This window comes from Vicia villosa, unplaced genomic scaffold, assembly GCF_029867415.1.
Source record: "Vicia villosa cultivar HV-30 ecotype Madison, WI unplaced genomic scaffold, Vvil1.0 ctg.001440F_1_1, whole genome shotgun sequence".
NCBI classification, from domain to species: Eukaryota; Viridiplantae; Streptophyta; class Magnoliopsida; order Fabales; family Fabaceae; genus Vicia; species Vicia villosa.
Window position 1 is genome coordinate 199,213 of NW_026705619.1, and position 25,670 is coordinate 224,882.

Genomic DNA, 25,670 nt, shown 5'->3' on the forward strand with positions numbered 1-25,670 from the left:
TTTTATTAATTATAATAATTAAAATATATAAGTGAATAAAAATTTTAAGAGAAAATGTTATATGTACTGACAATATAAAATTTTTTTACATTGTCAACCAATCACCACCATGATTCCCGCTATACATACTTTAAATTTTAAATTACTGTTATGACATGGCTGAATAATCTATTGTTATTTGTTGACAATGTAAAATTATTTTACACTGTCAATGTATAATCCTTAAATCCACATATTAAATAAAAAATTAGAATTCACAAATATTTTAAAATTGGAATTATTTTGAAATTGAGAAAAAAATATATTTTTTATCATTTTTAATGAGATGGAAGCAATTAAATAATGTTGTATTTTCCAATTTATTTAAAAAAATAATAATTATGAACATGACGGGACATTTCTGATATTTAAGATTAAATTTTTTTGATATTTACCGTATTTGATGAGAAATTAAATTTATGTGTACTCAAATTTTTTTGATATTTATCTTATTTGATAAAAAATACAGCAATGCTATGTTTACACTAAAGTGTACACCTACACCGTATTGGTATATGTACGGACGACACTGTTCATGTACGGACGGTACTATTCACCGTCCGTACATGAACAGTGCAGTATTATATTAATATATTTTTTTTATGTTTTTTATTTATTTTTTTAAATGTTATTTTTTAAAAAAATACTTTTTTTATATTTTTAAAAAAAATATTTGAGAATACCTGCAGATTTACTTTCGAATTTACCTGCATTTGAAATTACCTGCGGATTTACCTAAATTCGTAGGTAAATTCGCAAGTAAATCCGCGGATATTGTCAAATTCGTAGGTAAATCCGCAGGTATTGTCAAATCCGTAGGTAAATCCGCAAGTAAAATTTGCAGGTATTATCAAATCCGTAGGTAAATCCGTAGGTATTGTCAAATATTTTTTTAAAAAATTTAAAAAAAAAATTAAAAAAATAATATTTAAAAAAAATGTAAAAAAAAATTAATATAATATTGCACTGTTCATGTACGGACGGTGAATAGTACCGTCCGTACATGAACAGTGTCGTCCGTACATAGAGTGTAGGTGTACACTTTGGTGTACAAATAGCATTATTGTAAAAAATAATATACTTTTTGCTAAAAATTGATAAAGCTATGTGCAAAATCACCACATCTAAATCTGCTTCAATTTTGTTTTATAAAAAACGTAAAAACAAAATGCATTATTTTTTGGATATATATATATATATATATATATATATATATATATATATATATATATATATATATATATATATATATATATATATATATATATATATATATATATATATATATATATATAAGCAAATTTCTTAGATTGCAAAATCATAGTGGTGACTATGCGTGTATTATATATATATATTTTTTAAATATAAAATATTCTTTTATAAAATGCTTGCCGTGATGTTTGGTTTAGTTTGATGTTTCCTCGAAGTTGTATTTAATTGCTACAAGTGAAAATGATTGTTGGATTATATTATATATAAGTTGTGTGAGTGAAATTAAATTCCAATAGAAACAGAGAGAGAAGAGATGGAAAGATATTACAAATGTGTTGTACTGTTTTTGGGGTTGGTTATAATTCCACAATCATGCTTGTGTGCTAATTCAAATGTCCCTTGCATACAACAAGAGGTACAAGCTCTTCTTGATTTCAAAGCGTCCATTGCACAACACTCATCAAACAAACTTTCATCGTGGAAAGGCTCTCACTGTTGCCAATGGGAAGGCATTGGCTGTGACAATGTCACTGGACATGTTGTCAAACTTGATCTCAGAAATCCTTGTTACCCACCAAATTGGCGGCAACACTACCTTCAATATATTCCCTGTTTGCAAGTAATTGCTCCAAATGTCAGCTCGTCTTTGCTACAATTGGAACACTTGACTTATTTGGACTTGACTGGAAATGATTTTGGTGAGAGTTTATTTCCTATGTTCATCGGTTCCATGGGACGCCTTGAGCACCTCTCTCTCTCAGACGCTGAACTTAGCGGAAACATTCCCAACAGTTTCGGAAATCTTAAAAGCCTACAATTTCTTGATATCAGCTCTAATGACAATTTCAGTTACTCATTTCAAATAAGACAAGACACCAGTTGAATATCTAAACTTCATTCACTCAAACACCTTGACTTGAGTTCTGTTCCCATCAATGACCCACACTACTTGTTTCAGGTACTCAATTTACTTCCATCCTTGTCGCATCTTTCCTTGTATGATTGCCAACTTGACAATTCACTCATACCTCATTATGCTTTTCAAAACATGACAAATCTTGTCTATCTAGATCTCTCATTTAATAATATGCTTTCTGGTCCAATTCCTGAGGTTTTTCAAAACATGACTTCCATTGAATCACTCTATCTTTCTCGAAACAATATCAATTCTATTCCATTATGGTTTAGTGAATTAGACAAACTTACCCTTCTTGACCTTTCTGGCAATGGGCTTCGTGGTCAAATACCTTCTTATGCTTTCACGAACTTGTCATCACTTGTGCATCTTGATCTCTCCTATAACCAACTTGATTCAGTTTCGTCATTGTCATTTGACAACCTAAAAAAGCTTGTGTATCTTGATCTTTCATTCAATGAGTTCTATGGTCCAATTCCTGAGGTTTTTCAAAACATGACTTCCATTGAATCACTCCATCTTTCTGGAAACCATTTCACATTAGTTCCATCTTGGTTTTGCAACTTTCAAAAACTTACATATCTTGATCTTTCTATGAATGGCATCCATGGTCCAATTCCTGAAGGTCTTCGAAACTTGACTTCCATTAAAGTCCTAGACCTTAGGGATAATAGTTTAACTTCAATTCCATCGTGGTTTGTTGAGTTGAAGAGACTTGTGTACCTAGATCTTAGTTGGAATCAAATTACACTTAAAGAATACTTTCTATCATCCATCATAAATTCCATGTGCCGCCTAAAAACATTGATTTTATCAGGAATCCAGCTTTACACAGAATCAATGGAACACTTTGAAACATCTAAATGTACTAAATATGATTTGGAGTACTTGGAATTACGGCATAATGATATCAGTGGCCACCTGCCAACTTGGTTGGAGAAACTTGAAAATCTAAAATACCTTGATTTTACCTCAAGTTTTCTCCATGGACCTATCCCTGTGTCAATTGGAAAGTTGTCAAAGCTGCGTGAGCTATCTCTATCCGATAATACATTTGAAGGGCTTATTCCTGAAAGTATAGGTCAACTTGTCTATTTAACTAACTTAGATCTTTCTTCTAATAAGTTTGATGGTTCAGTTCCTCAAAGCCTATGGAGACTGACAAATCTAGAGTTTCTTGATCTTTCAAACAATTCTTTTAATGGGTTCATTCCGGAAAGTATTGGTCAACTTGGCTATTTAACTCACTTAGATCTTTCTTCCAATAAGTTTGATGGTTCAATTCCTCAAAACCTATGGAAACTGACAAATCTAAAGTTTCTTGATCTTTCAAACAATTCTTTTAATGGGGTCATTCCAGAAAGTATTGGTCAACTTGTCTTTTTAACTAAATTAGATCTTTCTTCAAATAAGTTTCATGGTTCAATTCCTCAAAGTCTATGGAAACTTGCAAATTTAGAGTCTATTGATCTTTCAAACAATTATTTTAATGGAATCATTTCTATAAGTCTTTGTCAACTTGTCAATTTGGATTCTTTAGATATTTCTTCAAACAAGTTGGATGGAATGATCTCTATGGAAAAAGGATGTCATTTAAAGTTGCAGTATTTGAATCTCTCTCATAATCAAATGACTGGTTCAATACCAAAAAACATTGGCCATATAATGTTGTATTTGGGAAATTTGTTTCTAGGAAACAACCACATAAATGGTTCAATCCCAATCTCTATGTGCCAAATGCAACTTACCAATCTTGATCTTTCAAAGAATAATTTATCTGGTGAAATTCCAAATTGTTGGGAGGATAGCCAAGGGTTGTCAGAGATAAATTTGTCATCAAACAAACTAACAGGAGAGTTCCCAAGCTCATTTGGGAATCTTCCCTTCCTGTTTTGGTTGCATTTGAACAATAATAGTCTTCAAGGAGAGATTCCAACATCGTTTAGAAATATGAAGCGATTGTTGCTTTTGGATCTTGGTGAGAATCAACTTTCTGGAAGTATACCATCATCATGGACAGAAAACACATTTCCTTTAGTGCAAATTATTCGACTACGGCATAACACGTTGAGTGGAAGCATTCCTTCACAGTTATGTCAACTCAAATCACTAAAAATTTTGGACCTCTCCAGAAACAAATTACAAGGTTCGATACCTCGATGCATAGGAAATCTGGAAGGAATGAAATTTGAAAAATCAATATCATCATCGATTCACATGCAGTCATACAAGTTAACATCATTGCCTCCACTAGCACCTCCAGCACTGTCTCAAGTATTTTCTGCAGATGCTCCTTCTATGGAGTGGCCCACTCAAGATCTCACAGAAAGGATGAAAGGAATGGAACTTGAATATACCAAAATCTTAAAACTTGTAGTCAACATTGACTTGTCAGAAAATAGATTGGTTGGATTTATTCCTAAAGAAATCGCATGGCTTACAGGATTGCATGGCTTGAACTTATCAAGAAATCAATTGAAAGGAGAGATTCCTGGGTTAATAGGAGAAATGAAATCACTAGAATCATTGGACATGTCTCATAACCAACTTTCTGGAAAAATTCCCAATACCATGTCTGCTATAACTTCATTGAGTTTTTTAAACTTATCTCACAATAACTTCTCAGGACCAATTCCTAAAGATAATCAGTTTTCAACTTTTAATGACCCGTCTATTTATGCTTACAACCCATACCTTTGTGGATCTCCACTTCCAAACATGTGCCCTGGTGATGTTTTGCATGGAGCTTCTGAAAGCAAAGGTAATGAAGATGAAGATGGGATAGAAAAAGTATGGTTCTACTTTGTGATAGCACTTGGCTTTGGGACTGGGTTATGGGGAGTTATTGGCACTTTGTGGTTCAAGAAGAAATGGAGACATTCTTACTTCAGATGGGTGGAAGATGTTGGTGATGATATATATGTGACAGTTGTAATAAAAGTGGCAAGGATAAAGAAGAAGATGAAGAGAAACCATGCACGAACATGAGTAGCTCTATGTTTATGTTTCTTGTTCACTTATTTCTTTTTACTGAATGTTTCATTTCATATTAGCATAAGGTTAATGCCACACTTTGTATTTGCTTTTCTTCTGAGTTAATTTTATCTTTATGATTGAAAAAAGTATGTGTCATTAAGTTTGTCTTTTGTTGTCTCCATCTCATATTCAACTCTTGTCATCCTTATCATAACATTAAGTTAATATCGTCAATAAAGCATTTGGATCTAAGTAAAATATTTCTGGAAATAATTGTGTTCTGACATGAGTGGAGCCATACAAACATCTATAACATTTAACCATGTGTGATATGTATTGATAGGGTAGGAAGATAGTATAAAAACAAAGTGAAAATGAGAGACAAAATAAAAGATGTTTCAAATGGCACGTAACATGTTATCAACACATCAAACATTTGTCTTATTGAGTTTCTCCATGCTGGCTGGCCAGAAATAAAACAAGACATCCACAACCACACGTCTTACATTGTATTCTCAAGCCTTCATTCTCCTCTTGCTTGTTTTTCACACCCTTCTTCCCTTTTCATAATGGCTCAGGTACTTATCTTCCCATTTGGGTTTCTGCACAATAATTTTTTCATTACTAATAATTAATAAAGTGACACCATAAACTGGTTATAGTTATATGAATAATCTGATTTAGAATTGTGTTAGTTTACTCCTTTTTCTGTCTGTTTTTTACATGTGCTATCACTCAATGGATCCGTAGCAGAAGGTGGTGTTAAAGGTCCTTACTATGACGGATGACAAAACAAAGAAGAAATCAATAGAAGCAGTTGCAGATATCTATGGTGGGTGTTAACTTAATTTAATTTTCATTTACTCAAATATATCTGTTTAGCAGAAAGTCAGTTTTCTCTGCAACGTATACACATTAATGGAATACAATAAAAGATGCATCCGTGTAAATGTTGGTACTTTGATAACAGGAGTTGATTCAATCGAGACAGATGTTAATGAACAGAAGTTAACAGTGATTGGCGAAATGGATACAGTGGCAGTAGTGAAGAAGCTGAAGAAAGTGGGGAAGGTAGATATAGTATCAGTGCTGAAGGAATTCCACGCAACACCAACTGCTGGACATTCTGGTCTCAAAGCCACACTAGCACGGATCTCTGCATCTTTTGGTTGGCCTGGTATCTACAAGGAAACAAAGTCTATGATTCAGCAGTGCAACGAATGTCAACACAACAAATACTTGACAGAAAAGAAGAAGGGACTATTACAACCGTTACCTGTACCAAAACAGGTGTGGGAGGACATCTCCATGGACTTCATCACACATTTACCTAATTCATTCGGACACACAACAATATGGGTCATCTGTGACCGTCTCACAAAATCTGCACACTTTATTGCCATGCCTTCTCATTTTACAGCACAGGATCTAGCTAAGCGCTTTACAGTGGAGATTGCACGCCTTCATGGTCAACCGAAGTCCATAGTGTCAGATCGGGATCCATTATTCCTCAGTACTTTCTGGAAAACGTTTTTCAAAGAGCAAGGAACAACATTAAAATACTATACCGCTTACCATCCTGAGACAGATGGTCAAACAGAAGTCATTAATAGATCGATTGGTACTTACCTTCGTTGCTTCGTCAGTTCTCAGCCACGAAAATGGTACACCTTTCTCCACCTTGCTGAATATTGGTACAACACTTCATACCACTCTGCCATTCAAATGACGCCGTTTCGAGCACTCTACGGTCGAGATCCCCCTTCCTTGATGGACTATATCACCGAATCCACTTCAGATCCAGCACTGAGAGACATTCTCCTACAGAGACAAGAGATATTCAAAACGTTAAACGAAAATTTGCAGAAAAGTAGGATCCAGATGGAAAAACAAGCCAACTCTAAAAGAAGAGAGTTTACCTTTCAGATCGGCGACCGCGTTCTTTTAAAACTCCAACCGTATCGTCAACAAACTGTCCAGAAACGCCAATCGCCAAAGCTTACATCTCGTTTCTTCGGTCCTTTCACAATCATTAAACGAATAGGTCATGTTGCTTACATGCTGGATCTTCCATCGTCTTCTCGCATACATCCGGTGTTCCATGTCTCCCTTTTACGACCGTACTATGGTTCCAATCCGATTCAAGATTTCAGACCCCTGCCGCCGCACCACCATCTTCCGATTCACACCGATCCGAACAGCGTACACAACGCGGATCAGAACAAGGTACTGCAACATAAAGACGAGGGGTTAGCATCAGAACACTCAACACACGTAAAGGAAGACCATCAACTTACAAAAGAACTTACCAGCACAAAGAAGCAATCGGAAGATAAAGAGAGAATGGGTGTGAAGGAAACTGAGTTGGAGTGTTTCGAAAGAGAAGTGGAGAACAAAAAAAGAGAGAACTTTGGCAAAGAGAAAGAAGGAAGTCCGAATGATTCTGAGAGAGAGAAGTACTTTAAGTGGTCTATGTGTTCCAAGTCTCAAGTTAACGTTCCTCTTCACGTTAACCAAGTACCAAGGGGGCCCACCACATGTGACTTATCCCATCCGCACAAGGCTCAAGACAGCACTTCACGTGATTACTCTGTCTCCAACGTTCCTTTTACAGCTCATACACAGCTGTTTTCCTCTTCATCCGCGACGCTCTCTCAGCATGACAAGTGTCCCTCCTCTTTCTCTCCAAACCCTAATGCTGGCATAAATGCACCCGGCCCAAATCTGCTGATTCCACATCAAGGCCCAACCGATTTTGCTTCTCCTAATCTGAACCTTGAGGACAAGGTTCTTATTGGGCCTATGAGTATTGATAAGAAGTTGGACAGGCCTAAGAGAGAAAAGAAAGTTTCAGTTTTACTCAAAGATTTTTATTATTAAGTAGGTGCTGTTAGTAGTTTTTATTGTCCCCTCTTTATGTTTTTGGGCCTATTACTTTTCAGCCCATTTAGTAGAGAAAAACCCTAACTATTTATATTGTAGTTTGCTGAATGTTGAAGCTATGAAGAAAATATGAAGTTTGTTTAATGTCAATTTCTTTTTATGCCATTTAGATTTAAATTTAACCTAGCTATATCTAACACTTTTCAACAAAAGCGTACTTAGACATCCGATTGAATTTGATTATTTCAGTGTTTGAACGAAATACTCTTCTGTGTGATTGGCCTCGGCTCTTTCCAATCTTTATACACGGAATATGAATCTGAAGAATGGTGATACTGAAATGGAATGATCTTGTCATGAAAACAATACCAATTAATTATACAATCAATAAAAAACATCCAAGCTTTGATACTATTTTATTAGTATTATTAAAATTCATCTTGAACTTGCGAATAATTGTGTGGATAAAATCACAACTCACACATGAATTGTTCTAGACCCCTTGATATTTTACCCCGCAATGCAATTTTAATATTAAATATGTAGCCAATAAATAAACAATTACAATTACCTTTTAGTACAAAGGATATGTTTTTCAATCTACATGTGGAATATCGAAGCAGGTTATGGCTGTCTTTGAAGCCACAAAGAAAAGCAACCAACTTAGGCAGCATAATTAATTACACACATTTGTCTCTGCAATATTTTTGGCTGTTTGCTCCGGACTCTTGGAAATGCACCAGCGAACTAGGAGACTTAGTCTTACAACTCAAAAATCAAAAGAACGTTTTTAATTATAGACCTTATCTCAAAATCATGAATGATTGACAAAAATTTCAGCTGATACAAAACAGTAAAGAATAACATACAAATAAAAATGACACCAATTCAAATATCAACAGACAAGAGAGATGAGCACAATAACTAAAAATATGTAATGGATAATGCAATAGTAGTAAAAACTTGGAAATAAAAGATAACATTTGAAAAAGATTATAACCAAACAGACATACTAAACACTACACAAAAAAAGATTTTCCCTCAACAGAACACTGCTGACTTTAAAGGTGCTAAAATTGATTTTTCAAACATACAAGAAGACAGCTTTCAAATCTAATATACTATAATTAGGGAGAAAGGAAGAGTCGTGTATCATTTCAGAAGCTAAGAGCATCTAGTGTACCAAATAATGGATGGACTATCAATCCTTTATCTACTTCCAAGTTATAAATGGTTACGGAAAAAAGCCAAAAAATGAAGTTACATTACTAGGGTTAATGTAAATTACATGGCCCATAAACAAAAAATTTGTTTCCGAACAAAAAAGTTTACTTCATAAAAGTAAAGTAAAGATGATTTCGCCACCCCAATAATAAGCCCTCTGCAAAGGAATCCCAACTAAAATAATGAACAATAAATGTTGATCATATGTTATACAAAATTGAGCATACAGGTTTACATTTTGGCTACTCAGTGTTGAAAGAATTATATATATCAGGGGATGAGAGACAACCACTTTTTTTTTCTCCAGCATCTAACCAGCCGAAGATGCGGCAGGTAGCTGGTCTAAGTTAATCAAACAAAGAGTCGATGCCCGATGAGTTAAAATATCCGATTTGAAAGTCTAATTTACGACTACATCTTAAACCCTTTGAATCTTGAAAGTAAGTGGGCATACTTCCCTGTCTCCATCATTTCTCTTATCACCTCACGAGCAAAAAGTACACTAATGTATTATAGACAACAGAGTTTGGATTACAACCTTTCCTTTCCATTTCCTTGAACTTTGAGAGTGCTTCATCAAATTTTCCTGCCATACATAACCCCCGAATCATGGAATTGTATGTAAAAACATTTGGAACTTGCTCCTCGGAAAGCATTTATTGAAACATTTCTGTGCTTTCTCAAACTCACCAGCCACTACATATCCAGTTATCTTGAAACTTGCTCCTTGGAAAGCATCTCTTGAAAACTATGTCGTGACTTGTGATATACCTTTTGTGACCTGGTTCTAAGCACCGCAACCTATAAGCTTTTACTCCATCAGAATACCCCATGAACATGCATCTCAAAGATCTAAGTTTGACTTTGTGAACAAAACGGTGACTATGGCCATGTGAGAAAGAAGATTATAACAAACTTGGAACAGAAAAGTAACAAAAAGTAACTGGATTGATAACAAACTTGGAACAGAAAAGTAACAAAAAGTAACTGGATTGAGCAAGCTAAGAGATGAAAAATACTGTTGCATTGATTGAATGATAAAGTGCAGGAGTCATTGATAGCCCTTGGATCTTATCATCATTTATCTAAAACTACCTTAAGCTTAAAATAAGAGATTAAATGCTATGAATAGATTTAAAGTAAAATCTAAAGGTTGAAATCAGTGCTGAACAGAAGGAGCAGGGGAAAGGCTGCAGAGGATCCAAATCCTTATTATCATTATTAAAATTATTATTACTACTATTATTATTATTATTATTATTATTATTATTATTATTATTATTATTATTATTATAAATGTGTTCAATAAATAGTTATAGAAGTAAAAGAAATCAACTAATGCAGTAGTTAATAAGTAGCTGCGGAAGGAAAAGAAATCAGTTAAAACAATATAGCTTAGTGGTTCATCCATTTGTAGATTATATTATTGTTATTATTATTATTATATTAATTTTTAAAATCTGAAAATTTTAATATTAATTTTTAAATTAACTAATTATACAGTACATATCTTTGTTGTTATTATTATATATTTTTCAATAGATTATATTATTTAGGCTTAAATGCACCTTTGGTCCCTGTAAGTTAGCGAGTTTTTGATTTTTGTCCCTGTATGTTTTTTTTCTTGGTATGAGTCCCTATATCATGCTTTTTGTTTGCGGTTTAGTCCCTAAAGACAAAATCCGCAGAAAAATCTGCAGGTTTTCCTGCGAATTTTCCTATGGATTTTGAATTTAGGGACTAAAACAAACGCGAAAGTGAAATATAAGGACTCAGTCCCAGAAAAAAAATTTACAGGGACGAAAATCAAATACTCGCTAACTTACAGGGACCAAAGGTGCTTTTAAGCCTATTATTTAATTAGTTTATAAAATAATTTAAAATGTCAATTAATTAAAATTATAAAAATATAAAAAAATGAGTACCATCGACTCTCATACCACTGTTGGGTCATCTTAGGGAGCAAGAGCTACACACAAGTGAAAGAGACACCACATATTCATCTAAAACCTTAAGGTAATAGGTGTATGAGTCGTCTAACTTATAAGATGCTCTACCTCTACTTTTCCAAGCAATGTGGGACTAACAACTCACACTTGCACACAACAATCATCTCAAAAATTAGTTTTGAAAATATAAATCCTTGATGATCTGATTGAGGACAAGAAAAAATTTAAGTTGGAGAGAATTTGATAAATGCTCAAAATCACACATTTTCACTTATGAATAATTAGCATTTATTAAATTAGAAAAGCATTTATCCATGAAAATATACACATTATGGTAAGAAATTGATTCTATTAATGATATGTATTGAATATTGCATGAATGCATCAAAAGGAGGAAAAGTTGGCAAAAAGGATGTCGTGTTTCGCTCCAGCAAGCTTGCAGCAAAGGCATGTTCGCTAAGCGAACTATGGTTCACTACGCGAACTTATCCAAAAACAAGAGAGAATCAAAACATCACAGTTCACTTATAGCGAGCAAAAGCAAAACAGCTACGAAGGTCTGATTCGCTAAGCAATGTCCCGATTCGCTTAGCGAAGCAAGTCAGAAGCAAAATCATCTCAGTTCGCTTGCAGCGAGGAGTAAGGAAGGTAGTTTGTTTAGCGAAATAGGACCTCGCTAAGCGAAATCTGGCGGTTCCTGGAAGGCGGTTTAACAATTCAAACTAAATGGAGAGGCAAGGTTAGTTTGCTTAGCGAACCTTTGCTCGCTTAGCGAACTTAGGCGGCCAGAACCAGTATAAAAGGAAGTCGAGTGCAACGTAGAATGATCATCATATTTTTATTTGTACCAGTTTGTAACAGTCACATATATTCTGTCCAAATAGATTTGTAATAGTATTTTAGGGAGGGAATCGAAGAATCGAGTAAGATACGCATCAAAGATCGAGGAATCATCATTGATGCTCATTCATCTCCAACTCTTCCTTTTTGTACAACCTACCATGAAAATGGCTACCTAATCTCATTCTCTTGCTGGGATATTGGACGAATCTACCGTAATTGTATGTATATTTACCGATTATATGCTTAATATAAACATGTTTCATGATTACTGATTATATCTTGCTATTGTTGTCAAATCATATGAATTCGAAATGTTAATGAGAATTACTTTGGAAATCACGAATCAAAAAGAAAGAATCGATTAAACACTAATTGCTAGACATAGAGTTGGGTTTAATATCCATTAAAAATACTTGATCTTTATATTGTTTAATCGGTTGAGACATCATCGATTCAACAAGATGATCGGAATTTTAGAACTTTCATGTAGACATACATGTTGTTTTTGAAAAGTATGTGGAAGTATGAATGAATACATGGTTATATCAAAAGTAATCAGTATATTGTATAAGTAGAGGACTCCAATTCCTGCAAACTTATCATTTCATAACTTTGCTTGTTTTTTACCGGTTTTGCTTTACATTTCGTTACTAAATCCAAAATTAAACTTTAAAACTTTCTAAAACGAACACTTAAACAACATTGATAACCTATAGTGTTGAAAATATCGCTCCGCTTGTTGTTTTGTCACTTTGAAGCTTGGATCTTATTGAGAAGCTTGGATCCAAAACTATTTTTTGGATATATATATATATATATATATATATATATATATATATATATATATATATATATATATATATATATATATATATATATATATATATATATATATATAGGGGACGACTCAAGTGAGAACACTTGGTTATTATGAGAAATGAGAACAATGAATCACGACCATTAAATTTTGATTTTGTTGATTTTAATGGACTAGATTGGTTTCTCTTTCTATGATCCTTAGTATTTATTTTAAATCAACATAGAAAGATAAACCAATCCAGTCCATTAAAATCATAGTGGTGACTATGGGTGTATTATATATATTTTTTTTAAATATAAAATATCCTTTTATAAAATGCTTGCCGTGATGTTTGGTTTAGTTTGATGTTTCCTGGAAGTTGTATTTAATTGCTACAAGTGAAAATGATTGTTGGATTATATTATATATAAGTTGTGTGAGTGAAATTAAATTCCAATAGAAACAGAGAGAGAAGAGATGGAAAGATATTACAAATGTGTTGTACTGTTTTTGGGGTTGGTTATAATTCCACAATCATGCTTGTGTGCTAATTCAAATGTCCCTTGCATACAACAAGAGGTACAAGCTCTTCTTGATTTCAAAGCGTCCATTGCACAACACTCATCAAACAAACTTTCATCGTGGAAAGGCTCTCACTGTTGCCAATGGGAAGGCATTGGCTGTGACAATGTCACTGGACATGTTGTCAAACTTGATCTCAGAAATCCTTGTTACCCACCAAATTGGCGGCAACACTACCTTCAATATATTCCCTGTTTGCAAGTAATTGCTCCAAATGTCAGCTCGTCTTTGCTACAATTAGAACACTTGACTTATTTGGACTTGACTGGAAATGATTTTGGTGAGAGTTTAATTCCTATGTTCATCGGTTCCATGGGACGCCTTGAGCACCTCTCTCTCTCAGACGCTGAACTTAGCGGAAACATTCCCAACAGTTTCGGAAATCTTAAAAGCCTACAATTTCTTGATATCAGCTCTAATGACAATTTCAGTTACTCATTTCAAATAAGAGAAGACATCAGTTGGATATCTAAACTTCATTCACTCAAACACCTTGACTTGAGTTCTGTTCCCATCAATGACCCACACTACTTGTTTCAGGTACTCAATTTACTTCCATCCTTGTCGCATCTTTCCTTGTATGATTGCCAACTTGACAATTCACTCATACCTCATTATGCTTTTCAAAACATGACAAATCTTGTCTATCTAGATCTCTCATTTAATAATATGCTTTCTGGTCCAATTCCTGAGGTTTTTCAAAACATGACTTCCATTGAATCACTCTATCTTTCTCGAAACAATATCAATTCTATTCCATTATGGTTTAGTGAATTAGACAAACTTACCCTTCTTGACCTTTCTGGCAATGGGCTTCGTGGTCAAATACCTTCTTATGCTTTCACAAACTTGTCATCACTTGTGCATCTTGATCTCTCCTATAACCAACTTGATTCAGTTTCGTCATTGTCATTTGGCAACCTAAAAAAGTTTGTGTATCTTGATCTTTCATTCAATGAGTTCTATGGTCCAATTCCTGAGGTTTTTCAAAACATGACTTCCATTGAATCACTCCATCTTTCTGGAAACCATTTCACATTAGTTCCATCTTGGTTTTGCAACTTTCAAAAACTTACATATCTTGATCTTTCTATGAATGGCATCCATGGTCCAATTCCTGAAGGTCTTCGAAACTTGACTTCCATTAAAGTCCTAGACCTTAGGGATAATAGTTTAACTTCAATTCCATCGTGGTTTGTTGAGTTGAAGAGACTTGTGTACCTAGATCTTAGTTGGAATCAAATTACACTTAAAGAATACTTTCTATCATCCATCATAAATTCCATGTGCCGCCTAAAAACATTGATTTTATCAGGAAACCAGCTTTACACAGAATCAATGGAACACTTTGAAACATCTAAATGTACTAAATATGATTTGGAGTACTTGGAATTACGGCATAATGATATCAGTGGCCACCTGCCAACTTGGTTGGAGAAACTTGAAAATCTAAAATACCTTGATTTTACCTCAAGTTTTCTCCATGGACCTATCCCTGTGTCAATTGGAAAGTTGTCAAAGCTGCGTGAGCTATCTCTATCCGATAATACATTTGAAGGGCTTATTCCTGAAAGTATAGGTCAACTTGTCTATTTAACTAACTTAGATCTTTCTTCTAATAAGTTTGATGGTTCAGTTCCTCAAAGCCTATGGAGACTGACAAATCTAGAGTTTCTTGATCTTTCAAACAATTCTTTTAATGGGTTCATTCCGGAAAGTATTGGTCAACTTGGCTATTTAACTCACTTAGATCTTTCTTCCAATAAGTTTGATGGTTCAATTCCTCAAAACCTATGGAAACTGACAAATCTAAAGTTTCTTGATCTTTCAAACAATTCTTTTAATGGGGTCATTCCAGAAAGTATTGGTCAACTTGTCTTTTTAACTAAATTAGATCTTTCTTCAAATAAGTTTCATGGTTCAATTCCTCAAAGTCTATGGAAACTTGCAAATTTAGAGTCTATTGATCTTTCAAACAATTATTTTAATGGAATCATTTCTATAAGTCTTTGTCAACTTGTCAATTTGGATTCTTTAGATATTTCTTCAAACAAGTTGGATGGAATGATCTCTATGGAAAAAGGATGTCATTTAAAGTTGCAGTATTTGAATCTCTCTCATAATCAAATGACTGGTTCAATACCAAAAAACATTGGCCATATAATGTTGTATTTGGGAAATTTGTTTCTAGGAAACAACCACATAAATGGTTCAATCCCAATCTCTATGTGCCAAATGCAACTTACCAATCTTGATCTTTCAAAGAATAATTTATCTGGTGAAATTCCGAATTGTTGGGAGGATAGCCAAGGGTTGTCAGAGATAAATTTGTCATCAAACAAACTAACAGGAGAGTTCCCAAGCTCATTTGGGAATCTTCCCTTCCTGTTTTGGTTGCATTTGAACAATAATAGTCTTCAAGGAGAGATTCCAACATCGTTTAGAAATATGAAGCGATTGTTGCTTTTGGATCTTGGTGAGAATCAACTTTCTGGAAGTATACCATCATCATGGACAGAAAACACATTTCCTTTAGTGCAAATTATTCGACTACGGCATAACACGTTGAGTGGAAGCATTCCTTCACAGTTATGTCAACTCAAATCACTAAAAATTTTGGACCTCTCCAGAAACAAATTACAAGGTTCGATACCTCGATGCATAGGAAATCTGGAAGGAATGAAATTTGAAAAATCAATATCATCATCGATTCACATGCAGTCATACAAGTTAACATCATTGCCTCCACTAGCACCTCCAGCACTGTCTCAAGTATTTTCTGCAGATGCTCCTTCTATGGAGTGGCCCACTCAAGATCTCACAGAAAGGATGAAAGGAATGGAACTTGAATATACCAAAATCTTAAAACTTGTAGTCAACATTGACTTGTCAGAAAATAGATTGGTTGGATTTATTCCTAAAGAAATCGCATGGCTTACAGGATTGCATGGCTTGAACTTATCAAGAAATCAATTGAAAGGAGAGATTCCTGGGTTAATAGGAGAAATGAAATCACTAGAATCATTGGACATGTCTCATAACCAACTTTCTGGAAAAATTCCCAATACCATGTCTGCTATAACTTCATTGAGTTTTTTAAACTTATCTCACAATAACTTCTCAGGACCAATTCCTAAAGATAATCAGTTTTCAACTTTTAATGACCCGTCTATTTATGCTTACAACCCATACCTTTGTGGATCTCCACTTCCAAACATGTGCCCTGGTGATGTTTTGCATGGAGCTTCTGAAAGCAAAGGTAATGAAGATGAAGATGGGATAGAAAAAGTATGGTTCTACTTTGTGATAGCACTTGGCTTTGGGACTGGGTTATGGGGAGTTATTGGCACTTTGTGGTTCAAGAAGAAATGGAGACATTCTTACTTCAGATGGGTGGAAGATGTTGGTGATGATATATATGTGACAGTTGTAATAAAAGTGGCAAGGATAAAGAAGAAGATGAAGAGAAACCATGCACGAACATGAGTAGCTCTATGTTTATGTTTCTTGTTCACTTATTTCTTTTTACTGAATGTTTCATTTCATATTAGCATAAGGTTAATGCCACACTTTGTATTTGCTTTTCTTCTGAGTTAATTTTATCTTTATGATTGAAAAAAGTATGTGTCATTAAGTTTGTCTTTTGTTGTCTCCATCTCATATTCAACTCTTGTCATCCTTATCATAACATTAAGTTAATATCGTCAATAAAGCATTTGGATCTAAGTAAAATATTTCTGGAAATAATTGTGTTCTGACATGAGTGGAGCCATACAAACATCTATAACATTTAACCATGTGTGATATGTATTGATAGGGTAGGAAGATAGTATAAAAACAAAGTGAAAATGAGAGACAAAATAAAAGATGTTTCAAATGGCACGTAACATGTTATCAACACATCAAACATTTGTCTTATTGAGTTTCTCCATGCTGGCTGGCCAGAAATAAAACAAGACATCCACAACCACACGTCTTACATTGTATTCTCAAGCCTTCATTCTCCTCTTGCTTGTTTTTCACACCCTTCTTCCCTTTTCATAATGGCTCAGGTACTTATCTTCCCATTTGGGTTTCTGCACAATAATTTTTTCATTACTAATAATTAATAAAGTGACACCATAAACTGGTTATAGTTATATGAATAATCTGATTTAGAATTGTGTTAGTTTACTCCTTTTTCTGTCTGTTTTTTACATGTGCTATCACTCAATGGATCCGTAGCAGAAGGTGGTGTTAAAGGTCCTTACTATGACGGATGACAAAACAAAGAAGAAATCAATAGAAGCAGTTGCAGATATCTATGGTGGGTGTTAACTTAATTTAATTTTCATTTACTCAAATATATCTGTTTAGCAGAAAGTCAGTTTTCTCTGCAACGTATACACATTAATGGAATACAATAAAAGATGCATCCGTGTAAATGTTGGTACTTTGATAACAGGAGTTGATTCAATCGAGACAGATGTTAATGAACAGAAGTTAACAGTGATTGGCGAAATGGATACAGTGGCAGTAGTGAAGAAGCTGAAGAAAGTGGGGAAGGTAGATATAGTATCAGTGCTGAAGGAATTCCACGCAACACCAACTGCTGGACATTCTGGTCTCAAAGCCACACTAGCACGGATCTCTGCATCTTTTGGTTGGCCTGGTATCTACAAGGAAACAAAGTCTATGATTCAGCAGTGCAACGAATGTCAACACAACAAATACTTGACAGAAAAGAAGAAGGGACTATTACAACCGTTACCTGTACCAAAACAGGTGTGGGAGGACATCTCCATGGACTTCATCACACATTTACCTAATTCATTCGGACACACAACAATATGGGTCATCTGTGACCGTCTCACAAAATCTGCACACTTTATTGCCATGCCTTCTCATTTTACAGCACAGGATCTAGCTAAGCGCTTTATAGTGGAGATTGCACGCCTTCATGGTCAACCGAAGTCCATAGTGTCAGATCGGGATCCATTATTCCTCAGTACTTTCTGGAAAACGTTTTTCAAAGAGCAAGGAACAACATTAAAATACTATACCGCTTACCATCCTGAGACAGATGGTCAAACAGAAGTCATTAATAGATCGATTGGTACTTACCTTCGTTGCTTCGTCAGTTCTCAGCCACGAAAATGGTACACCTTTCTCCACCTTGCTGAATATTGGTACAACACTTCATACCACTCTGCCATTCAAATGACGCCGTTTCGAGCACTCTACGGTCGAGATCCCCCTTCCTTGATGGACTATATCACCGAATCCACTTCAGATCCAGCACTGAGAGACATTCTCCTACAGAGACAAGAGATATTCAAAACGTTAAACGAAAATTTGCAGAAAAGTAGGATCCAGATGGAAAAACAAGCCAACTCTAAAAGAAGAGAGTTTACCTTTCAGATCGGCGACCGCGTTCTTTTAAAACTCCAACCGTATCGTCAACAAACTGTCCAGAAACGCCAATCGCCAAAGCTTACATCTCGTTTCTTCGGTCCTTTCACAATCATTAAACGAATAGGTCATGTTGCTTACATGCTGGATCTTCCATCGTCTTCTCGCATACATCCGGTGTTCCATGTCTCCCTTTTACGACCGTACTATGGTTCCAATCCGATTCAAGATTTCAGACCCCTGCCGCCGCACCACCATCTTCCGATTCACACCGATCCGAACAGCGTACACAACGCGGATCAGAACAAGGTACTGCAACATAAAGACGAGGGGTTAGCATCAGAACACTCAACACACGTAAAGGAAGACCATCAACTTACAAAAGAACTTACCAGCACAAAGAAGCAATCGGAAGATAAAGAGAGAATGGGTGTGAAGGAAACTGAGTTGGAGTGTTTCGAAAGAGAAGTGGAGAACAAAAAAAGAGAGAACTTTGGCAAAGAGAAAGAAGGAAGTCCGAATGATTCTGAGAGAGAGAAGTACTTTAAGTGGTCTATGTGTTCCAAGTCTCAAGTTAACGTTCCTCTTCACGTTAACCAAGTACCAAGGGGGCCCACCACATGTGACTTATCCCATCCGCACAAGGCTCAAGACAGCACTTCACGTGATTACTCTGTCTCCAACGTTCCTTTTACAGCTCATACACAGCTGTTTTCCTCTTCATCCGCGACGCTCTCTCAGCATGACAAGTGTCCCTCCTCTTTCTCTCCAAACCCTAATGCTGGCATAAATGCACCCGGCCCAAATCTGCTGATTCCACATCAAGGCCCAACCGATTTTGCTTCTCCTAATCTGAACCTTGAGGACAAGGTTCTTATTGGGCCTATGAGTATTGATAAGAAGTTGGACAGGCCTAAGAGAGAAAAGAAAGTTTCAGTTTTACTCAAAGATTTTTATTATTAAGTAGGTGCTGTTAGTAGTTTTTATTGTCCCCTCTTTATGTTTTTGGGCCTATTACTTTTCAGCCCATTTAGTAGAGAAAAACCCTAACTATTTATATTGTAGTTTGCTGAATGTTGAAGCTATGAAGAAAATATGAAGTTTGTTTAATGTCAATTTCTTTTTATGCCATTTAGATTTAAATTTAACCTAGCTATATCTAACACTTTTCAACAAAAGCGTACTTAGACATCCGATTGAATTTGATTATTTCAGTGTTTGAACGAAATACTCTTCTGTGTGATTGGCCTCGGCTCTTTCCAATCTTTATACACGGAATATGAATCTGAAGAATGGTGATACTGAAATGGAATGATCTTGTCATGAAAACAATACCAATTAATTATACAATCAATAAAAAACATCCAAGCTTTGATACTATTTTATTAGTATTATTAAAATTCATCTTGAACTTGCGAATAATTGTGTGGATAAAATCACAACTCACACATGAATTGTTCTAGACCCCTTGATATTTTACCCCGCAATGCAATTTTAATATTAAATATGTAGCCAATAAATAAACAATTACAATTACCTTTTAGTACAAAGGATATGTTTTTCAATCTACATGTGGAATATCGAAGCAGGTTATGGCTGTCTTTGAAGCCACAAAGAAAAGCAACCAACTTAGGCAGCATAATTAATTACACACATTTGTCTCTGCAATATTTTTGGCTGTTTGCTCCGGACTCTTGGAAATGCACCAGCGAACTAGGAGACTTAGTCTTACAACTCAAAAATCAAAAGAACGTTTTTAATTATAGACCTTATCTCAAAATCATGAATGATTGACAAAAATTTCAGCTGATACAAAACAGTAAAGAATAACATACAAATAAAAATGACACCAATTCAAATATCAACAGACAAGAGAGATGAGCACAATAACTAAAAATATGTAATGGATAATGCAATAGTAGTAAAAACTTGGAAATAAAAGATAACATTTGAAAAAGATTATAACCAAACAGACATACTAAACACTACACAAAAAAAGATTTTCCCTCAACAGAACACTGCTGACTTTAAAGGTGCTAAAATTGATTTTTCAAACATACAAGAAGACAGCTTTCAAATCTAATATACTATAATTAGGGAGAAAGGAAGAGTCGTGTATCATTTCAGAAGCTAAGAGCATCTAGTGTACCAAATAATGGATGGACTATCAATCCTTTATCTACTTCCAAGTTATAAATGGTTACGGAAAAAAGCCAAAAAATGAAGTTACATTACTAGGGTTAATGTAAATTACATGGCCCATAAACAAAAAATTTGTTTCCGAACAAAAAAGTTTACTTCATAAAAGTAAAGTAAAGATGATTTCGCCACCCCAATAATAAGCCCTCTGCAAAGGAATCCCAACTAAAATAATGAACAATAAATGTTGATCATATGTTATACAAAATTGAGCATACAGGTTTACATTTTGGCTACTCAGTGTTGAAAGAATTATATATATCAGGGGATGAGAGACAACCACTTTTTTTTTCTCCAGCATCTAACCAGCCGAAGATGCGGCAGGTAGCTGGTCTAAGTTAATCAAACAAAGAGTCGATGCCCGATGAGTTAAAATATCCGATTTGAAAGTCTAATTTACGACTACATCTTAAACCCTTTGAATCTTGAAAGTAAGTGGGCATACTTCCCTGTCTCCATCATTTCTCTTATCACCTCACGAGCAAAAAGTACACTAATGTATTATAGACAACAGAGTTTGGATTACAACCTTTCCTTTCCATTTCCTTGAACTTTGAGAGTGCTTCATCAAATTTTCCTGCCATACATAACCCCCGAATCATGGAATTGTATGTAAAAACATTTGGAACTTGCTCCTCGGAAAGCATTTATTGAAACATTTCTGTGCTTTCTCAAACTCACCAGCCACTACATATCCAGTTATCTTGAAACTTGCTCCTTGGAAAGCATCTCTTGAAAACTATGTCGTGACTTGTGATATACCTTTTGTGACCTGGTTCTAAGCACCGCAACCTATAAGCTTTTACTCCATCAGAATACCCCATGAACATGCATCTCAAAGATCTAAGTTTGACTTTGTGAACAAAACGGTGACTATGGCCATGTGAGAAAGAAGATTATAACAAACTTGGAACAGAAAAGTAACAAAAAGTAACTGGATTGATAACAAACTTGGAACAGAAAAGTAACAAAAAGTAACTGGATTGAGCAAGCTAAGAGATGAAAAATACTGTTGCATTGATTGAATGATAAAGTGCAGGAGTCATTGATAGCCCTTGGATCTTATCATCATTTATCTAAAACTACCTTAAGCTTAAAATAAGAGATTAAATGCTATGAATAGATTTAAAGTAAAATCTAAAGGTTGAAATCAGTGCTGAACAGAAGGAGCAGGGGAAAGGCTGCAGAGGATCCAAATCCTTATTATCATTATTAAAATTATTATTACTACTATTATTATTATTATTATTATTATTATTATTATTATTATTATTATTATTATTATAAATGTGTTCAATAAATAGTTATAGAAGTAAAAGAAATCAACTAATGCAGTAGTTAATAAGTAGCTGCGGAAGGAAAAGAAATCAGTTAAAACAATATAGCTTAGTGGTTCATCCATTTGTAGATTATATTATTGTTATTATTATTATTATATTAATTTTTAAAATCTGAAAATTTTAATATTAATTTTTAAATTAACTAATTATACAGTACATATCTTTGTTGTTATTATTATATATTTTTCAATAGATTATATTATTTAGGCTTAAATGCACCTTTGGTCCCTGTAAGTTAGCGAGTTTTTGATTTTTGTCCCTGTATGTTTTTTTTCTTGGTATGAGTCCCTATATCATGCTTTTTGTTTGCGGTTTAGTCCCTAAAGACAAAATCCGCAGAAAAATCTGCAGGTTTTCCTGCGAATTTTCCTATGGATTTTGAATTTAGGGACTAAAACAAACGCGAAAGTGAAATATAAGGACTTAGTCCCAGAAAAAAAATTTACAGGGACGAAAATCAAATACTCGCTAACTTACAGGGACCAAAGGTGCTTTTAAGCCTATTATTTAATTAGTTTATAAAATAATTTAAAATGTCAATTAATTAAAATTATAAAAATATAAAAAAATGAGTACCATCGACTCTCATACCACTGTTGGGTCATCTTAGGGAGCAAGAGCTACACACAAGTGAAAGAGACACCACATATTCATCTAAAACCTTAAGGTAATAGGTGTATGAGTCGTCTAACTTATAAGATGCTCTACCTCTACTTTTCCAAGCAATGTGGGACTAACAACTCACACTTGCACACAACAATCATCTCAAAAATTAGTTTTGAAAATATAAATCCTTGATGATCTGATTGAGGACAAGAAAAAATTTAAGTTGGAGAGAATTTGATAAATGCTCAAAATCACACATTTTCACTTATGAATAATTAGCATTTATTAAATTAGAAAAGCATTTATCCATGAAAATATACACATTATGGTAAGAAATTGATTCTATTAATGATATGTATTGAATATTGCATGAATGCATCAAAAGGAGGAAAAGTTGGCAAAAAGGATGTCGTGTTTCGCTCCAGCAAGCTTGCAGCAAAGGCATGTTCGCTAAGCGAACTATGGTTCACTACGCGAACTTATCCAAAAACAAGAGAGAATCAAAACATCACAGTTCACTTATAGCGAGCAAAAGCAAAACAGCTACGAAGGTCTGATTCGCTAAGCAATGTCCCGATTCGCTTAGCGAAGCAAGTCAGAAGCAAAATCATCTCAGTTCGCTTGCAGCGAGGAGTAAGGAAGGTAGTTTGTTTAGCTATCTATGAATGGCATCCATGGTCCAATTCCTGAAGGTCTTCGAAACTTGACTTCCATTAAAGTCCTAGACCTTAGGGATAATAGTTTAACTTCAATTCCATCGTGGTTTGTTGAGTTGAAGAGACTTGTGTACCTAGATCTTAGTTGGAATCAAATTACACTTCAAGAGCTACACATATTCATCCATATTGGGTCAAGAGCTACACACAAGTGAAAGAGACACCACATATTCATCTAAAACCTTAAGGTAATAGGTGTATGAGTCGTCTAACTTATAAGATGCTCTACCTCTACTTTTCCAAGCAATGTGGGACTAACAACTCACACTTGCACACAACAATCATCTCAAAAATTAGTTTTGAAAATATAAATCCTTGATGATCTGATTGAGGACAAGAAAAAATTTAAGTTGGAGAGAATTTGATAAATGCTCAAAATCACACATTTTCACTTATGAATAATTAGCATTTATTAAATTAGAAAAGCATTTATCCATGAAAATATACACATTATGGTAAGAAATTGATTCTATTAATGATATGTATTGAATATTGCATGAATGCATCAAAAGGAGGAAAAGTTGGCAAAAAGGATGTCGTGTTTCGCTCCAGCAAGCTTGCAGCAAAGGCATGTTCGCTAAGCGAACTATGGTTCACTACGCGAACTTATCCAAAAACAAGAGAGAATCAAAACATCACAGTTCACTTATAGCGAGCAAAAGCAAAACAGCTACGAAGGTCTGATTCGCTAAGCAATGTCCCGATTCGCTTAGCGAAGCAAGTCAGAAGCAAAATCATCTCAGTTCGCTTGCAGCGAGGAGTAAGGAAGGTAGTTTGTTTAGCGAAATAGGACCTCGCTAAGCGAAATCTGGCGGTTCCTGGAAGGCGGTTTAACAATTCAAACTAAATGGAGAGGCAAGGTTAGTTTGCTTAGCGAACCTTTGCTCGCTTAGCGAACTTAGGCGGCCAGAACCAGTATAAAAGGAAGTCGAGTGCAACGTAGAATGATCATCATATTTTTATTTGTACCAGTTTGTAACAGTCACATATATTCTGTCCAAATAGATTTGTAATAGTATTTTAGGGAGGGAATCGAAGAATCGAGTAAGATACGCATCAAAGATCGAGGAATCATCATTGATGCTCATTCATCTCCAACTCTTCCTTTTTGTACAACCTACCATGAAAATGGCTACCTAATCTCATTCTCTTGCTGGGATATTGGACGAATCTACCGTAATTGTATGTATATTTACCGATTATATGCTTAATATAAACATGTTTCATGATTACTGATTATATCTTGCTATTGTTGTCAAATCATATGAATTCGAAATGTTAATGAGAATTACTTTGGAAATCACGAATCAAAAAGAAAGAATCGATTAAACACTAATTGCTAGACATAGAGTTGGGTTTAATATCCATTAAAAATACTTGATCTTTATATTGTTTAATCGGTTGAGACATCATCGATTCAACAAGATGATCGGAATTTTAGAACTTTCATGTAGACATACATGTTGTTTTTGAAAAGTATGTGGAAGTATGAATGAATACATGGTTATATCAAAAGTAATCAGTATATTGTATAAGTAGAGGACTCCAATTCCTGCAAACTTATCATTTCATAACTTTGCTTGTTTTTTACCGGTTTTGCTTTACATTTCGTTACTAAATCCAAAATTAAACTTTAAAACTTTCTAAAACGAACACTTAAACAACATTGATAACCTATAGTGTTGAAAATATCGCTCCGCTTGTTGTTTTGTCACTTTGAAGCTTGGATCTTATTGAGAAGCTTGGATCCAAAACTATTTTTTGGAATATATATATATATATATATATATATATATATATATATATATATAGGGGACGACTCAAGTGAGAACACTTGGTTATTATGAGAAATGAGAACAATGAATCACGACCATTAAATTTTGATTTTGTTGATTTTAATGGACTAGATTGGTTTCTCTTTCTATGATCCTTAGTATTTATTTTAAATCAACATAGAAAGATAAACCAATCCAGTCCATTAAAATCATAGTGGTG

At 34.5% G+C, this 25,670-nt stretch overlaps 1 protein-coding gene, 2 long non-coding RNA genes and 1 pseudogene across 3 annotated transcripts; all 4 read left to right on the top strand.

Annotated features, from left to right (window-relative positions):
* Window positions 1–1,564: 1,564 nt before the first annotated feature.
* LOC131635162 (receptor-like protein EIX2) lies at window positions 1,565–5,329 on the top strand (annotated as a pseudogene).
* A 156-nt stretch (window positions 5,330–5,485) lies between these two features.
* LOC131635163 (uncharacterized) lies at window positions 5,486–6,154 on the top strand. The gene is made up of 3 exons (XR_009293744.1): window positions 5,486–5,721; window positions 5,897–5,975; window positions 6,114–6,154. It is a non-coding gene; the product is annotated as an uncharacterized LOC131635163 (long non-coding RNA).
* A 7,164-nt stretch (window positions 6,155–13,318) lies between these two features.
* LOC131635159 (receptor-like protein EIX1) lies at window positions 13,319–17,083 on the top strand. The gene has a single exon (XM_058905764.1). The coding sequence runs from the start codon at window positions 13,319–13,321 to the stop codon at window positions 16,907–16,909; it is 3,591 nt and encodes a 1,196-aa protein (XP_058761747.1). The 3' UTR covers window positions 16,910–17,083.
* Window positions 17,084–17,210: 127 nt separating this feature from the next.
* On the top strand, window positions 17,211–17,908 carry LOC131635160 (uncharacterized). Its single transcript, XR_009293743.1, has 3 exons — window positions 17,211–17,475; window positions 17,651–17,729; window positions 17,868–17,908. It is a non-coding gene; the product is annotated as an uncharacterized LOC131635160 (long non-coding RNA).
* Window positions 17,909–25,670: the final 7,762 nt, after the last annotated feature.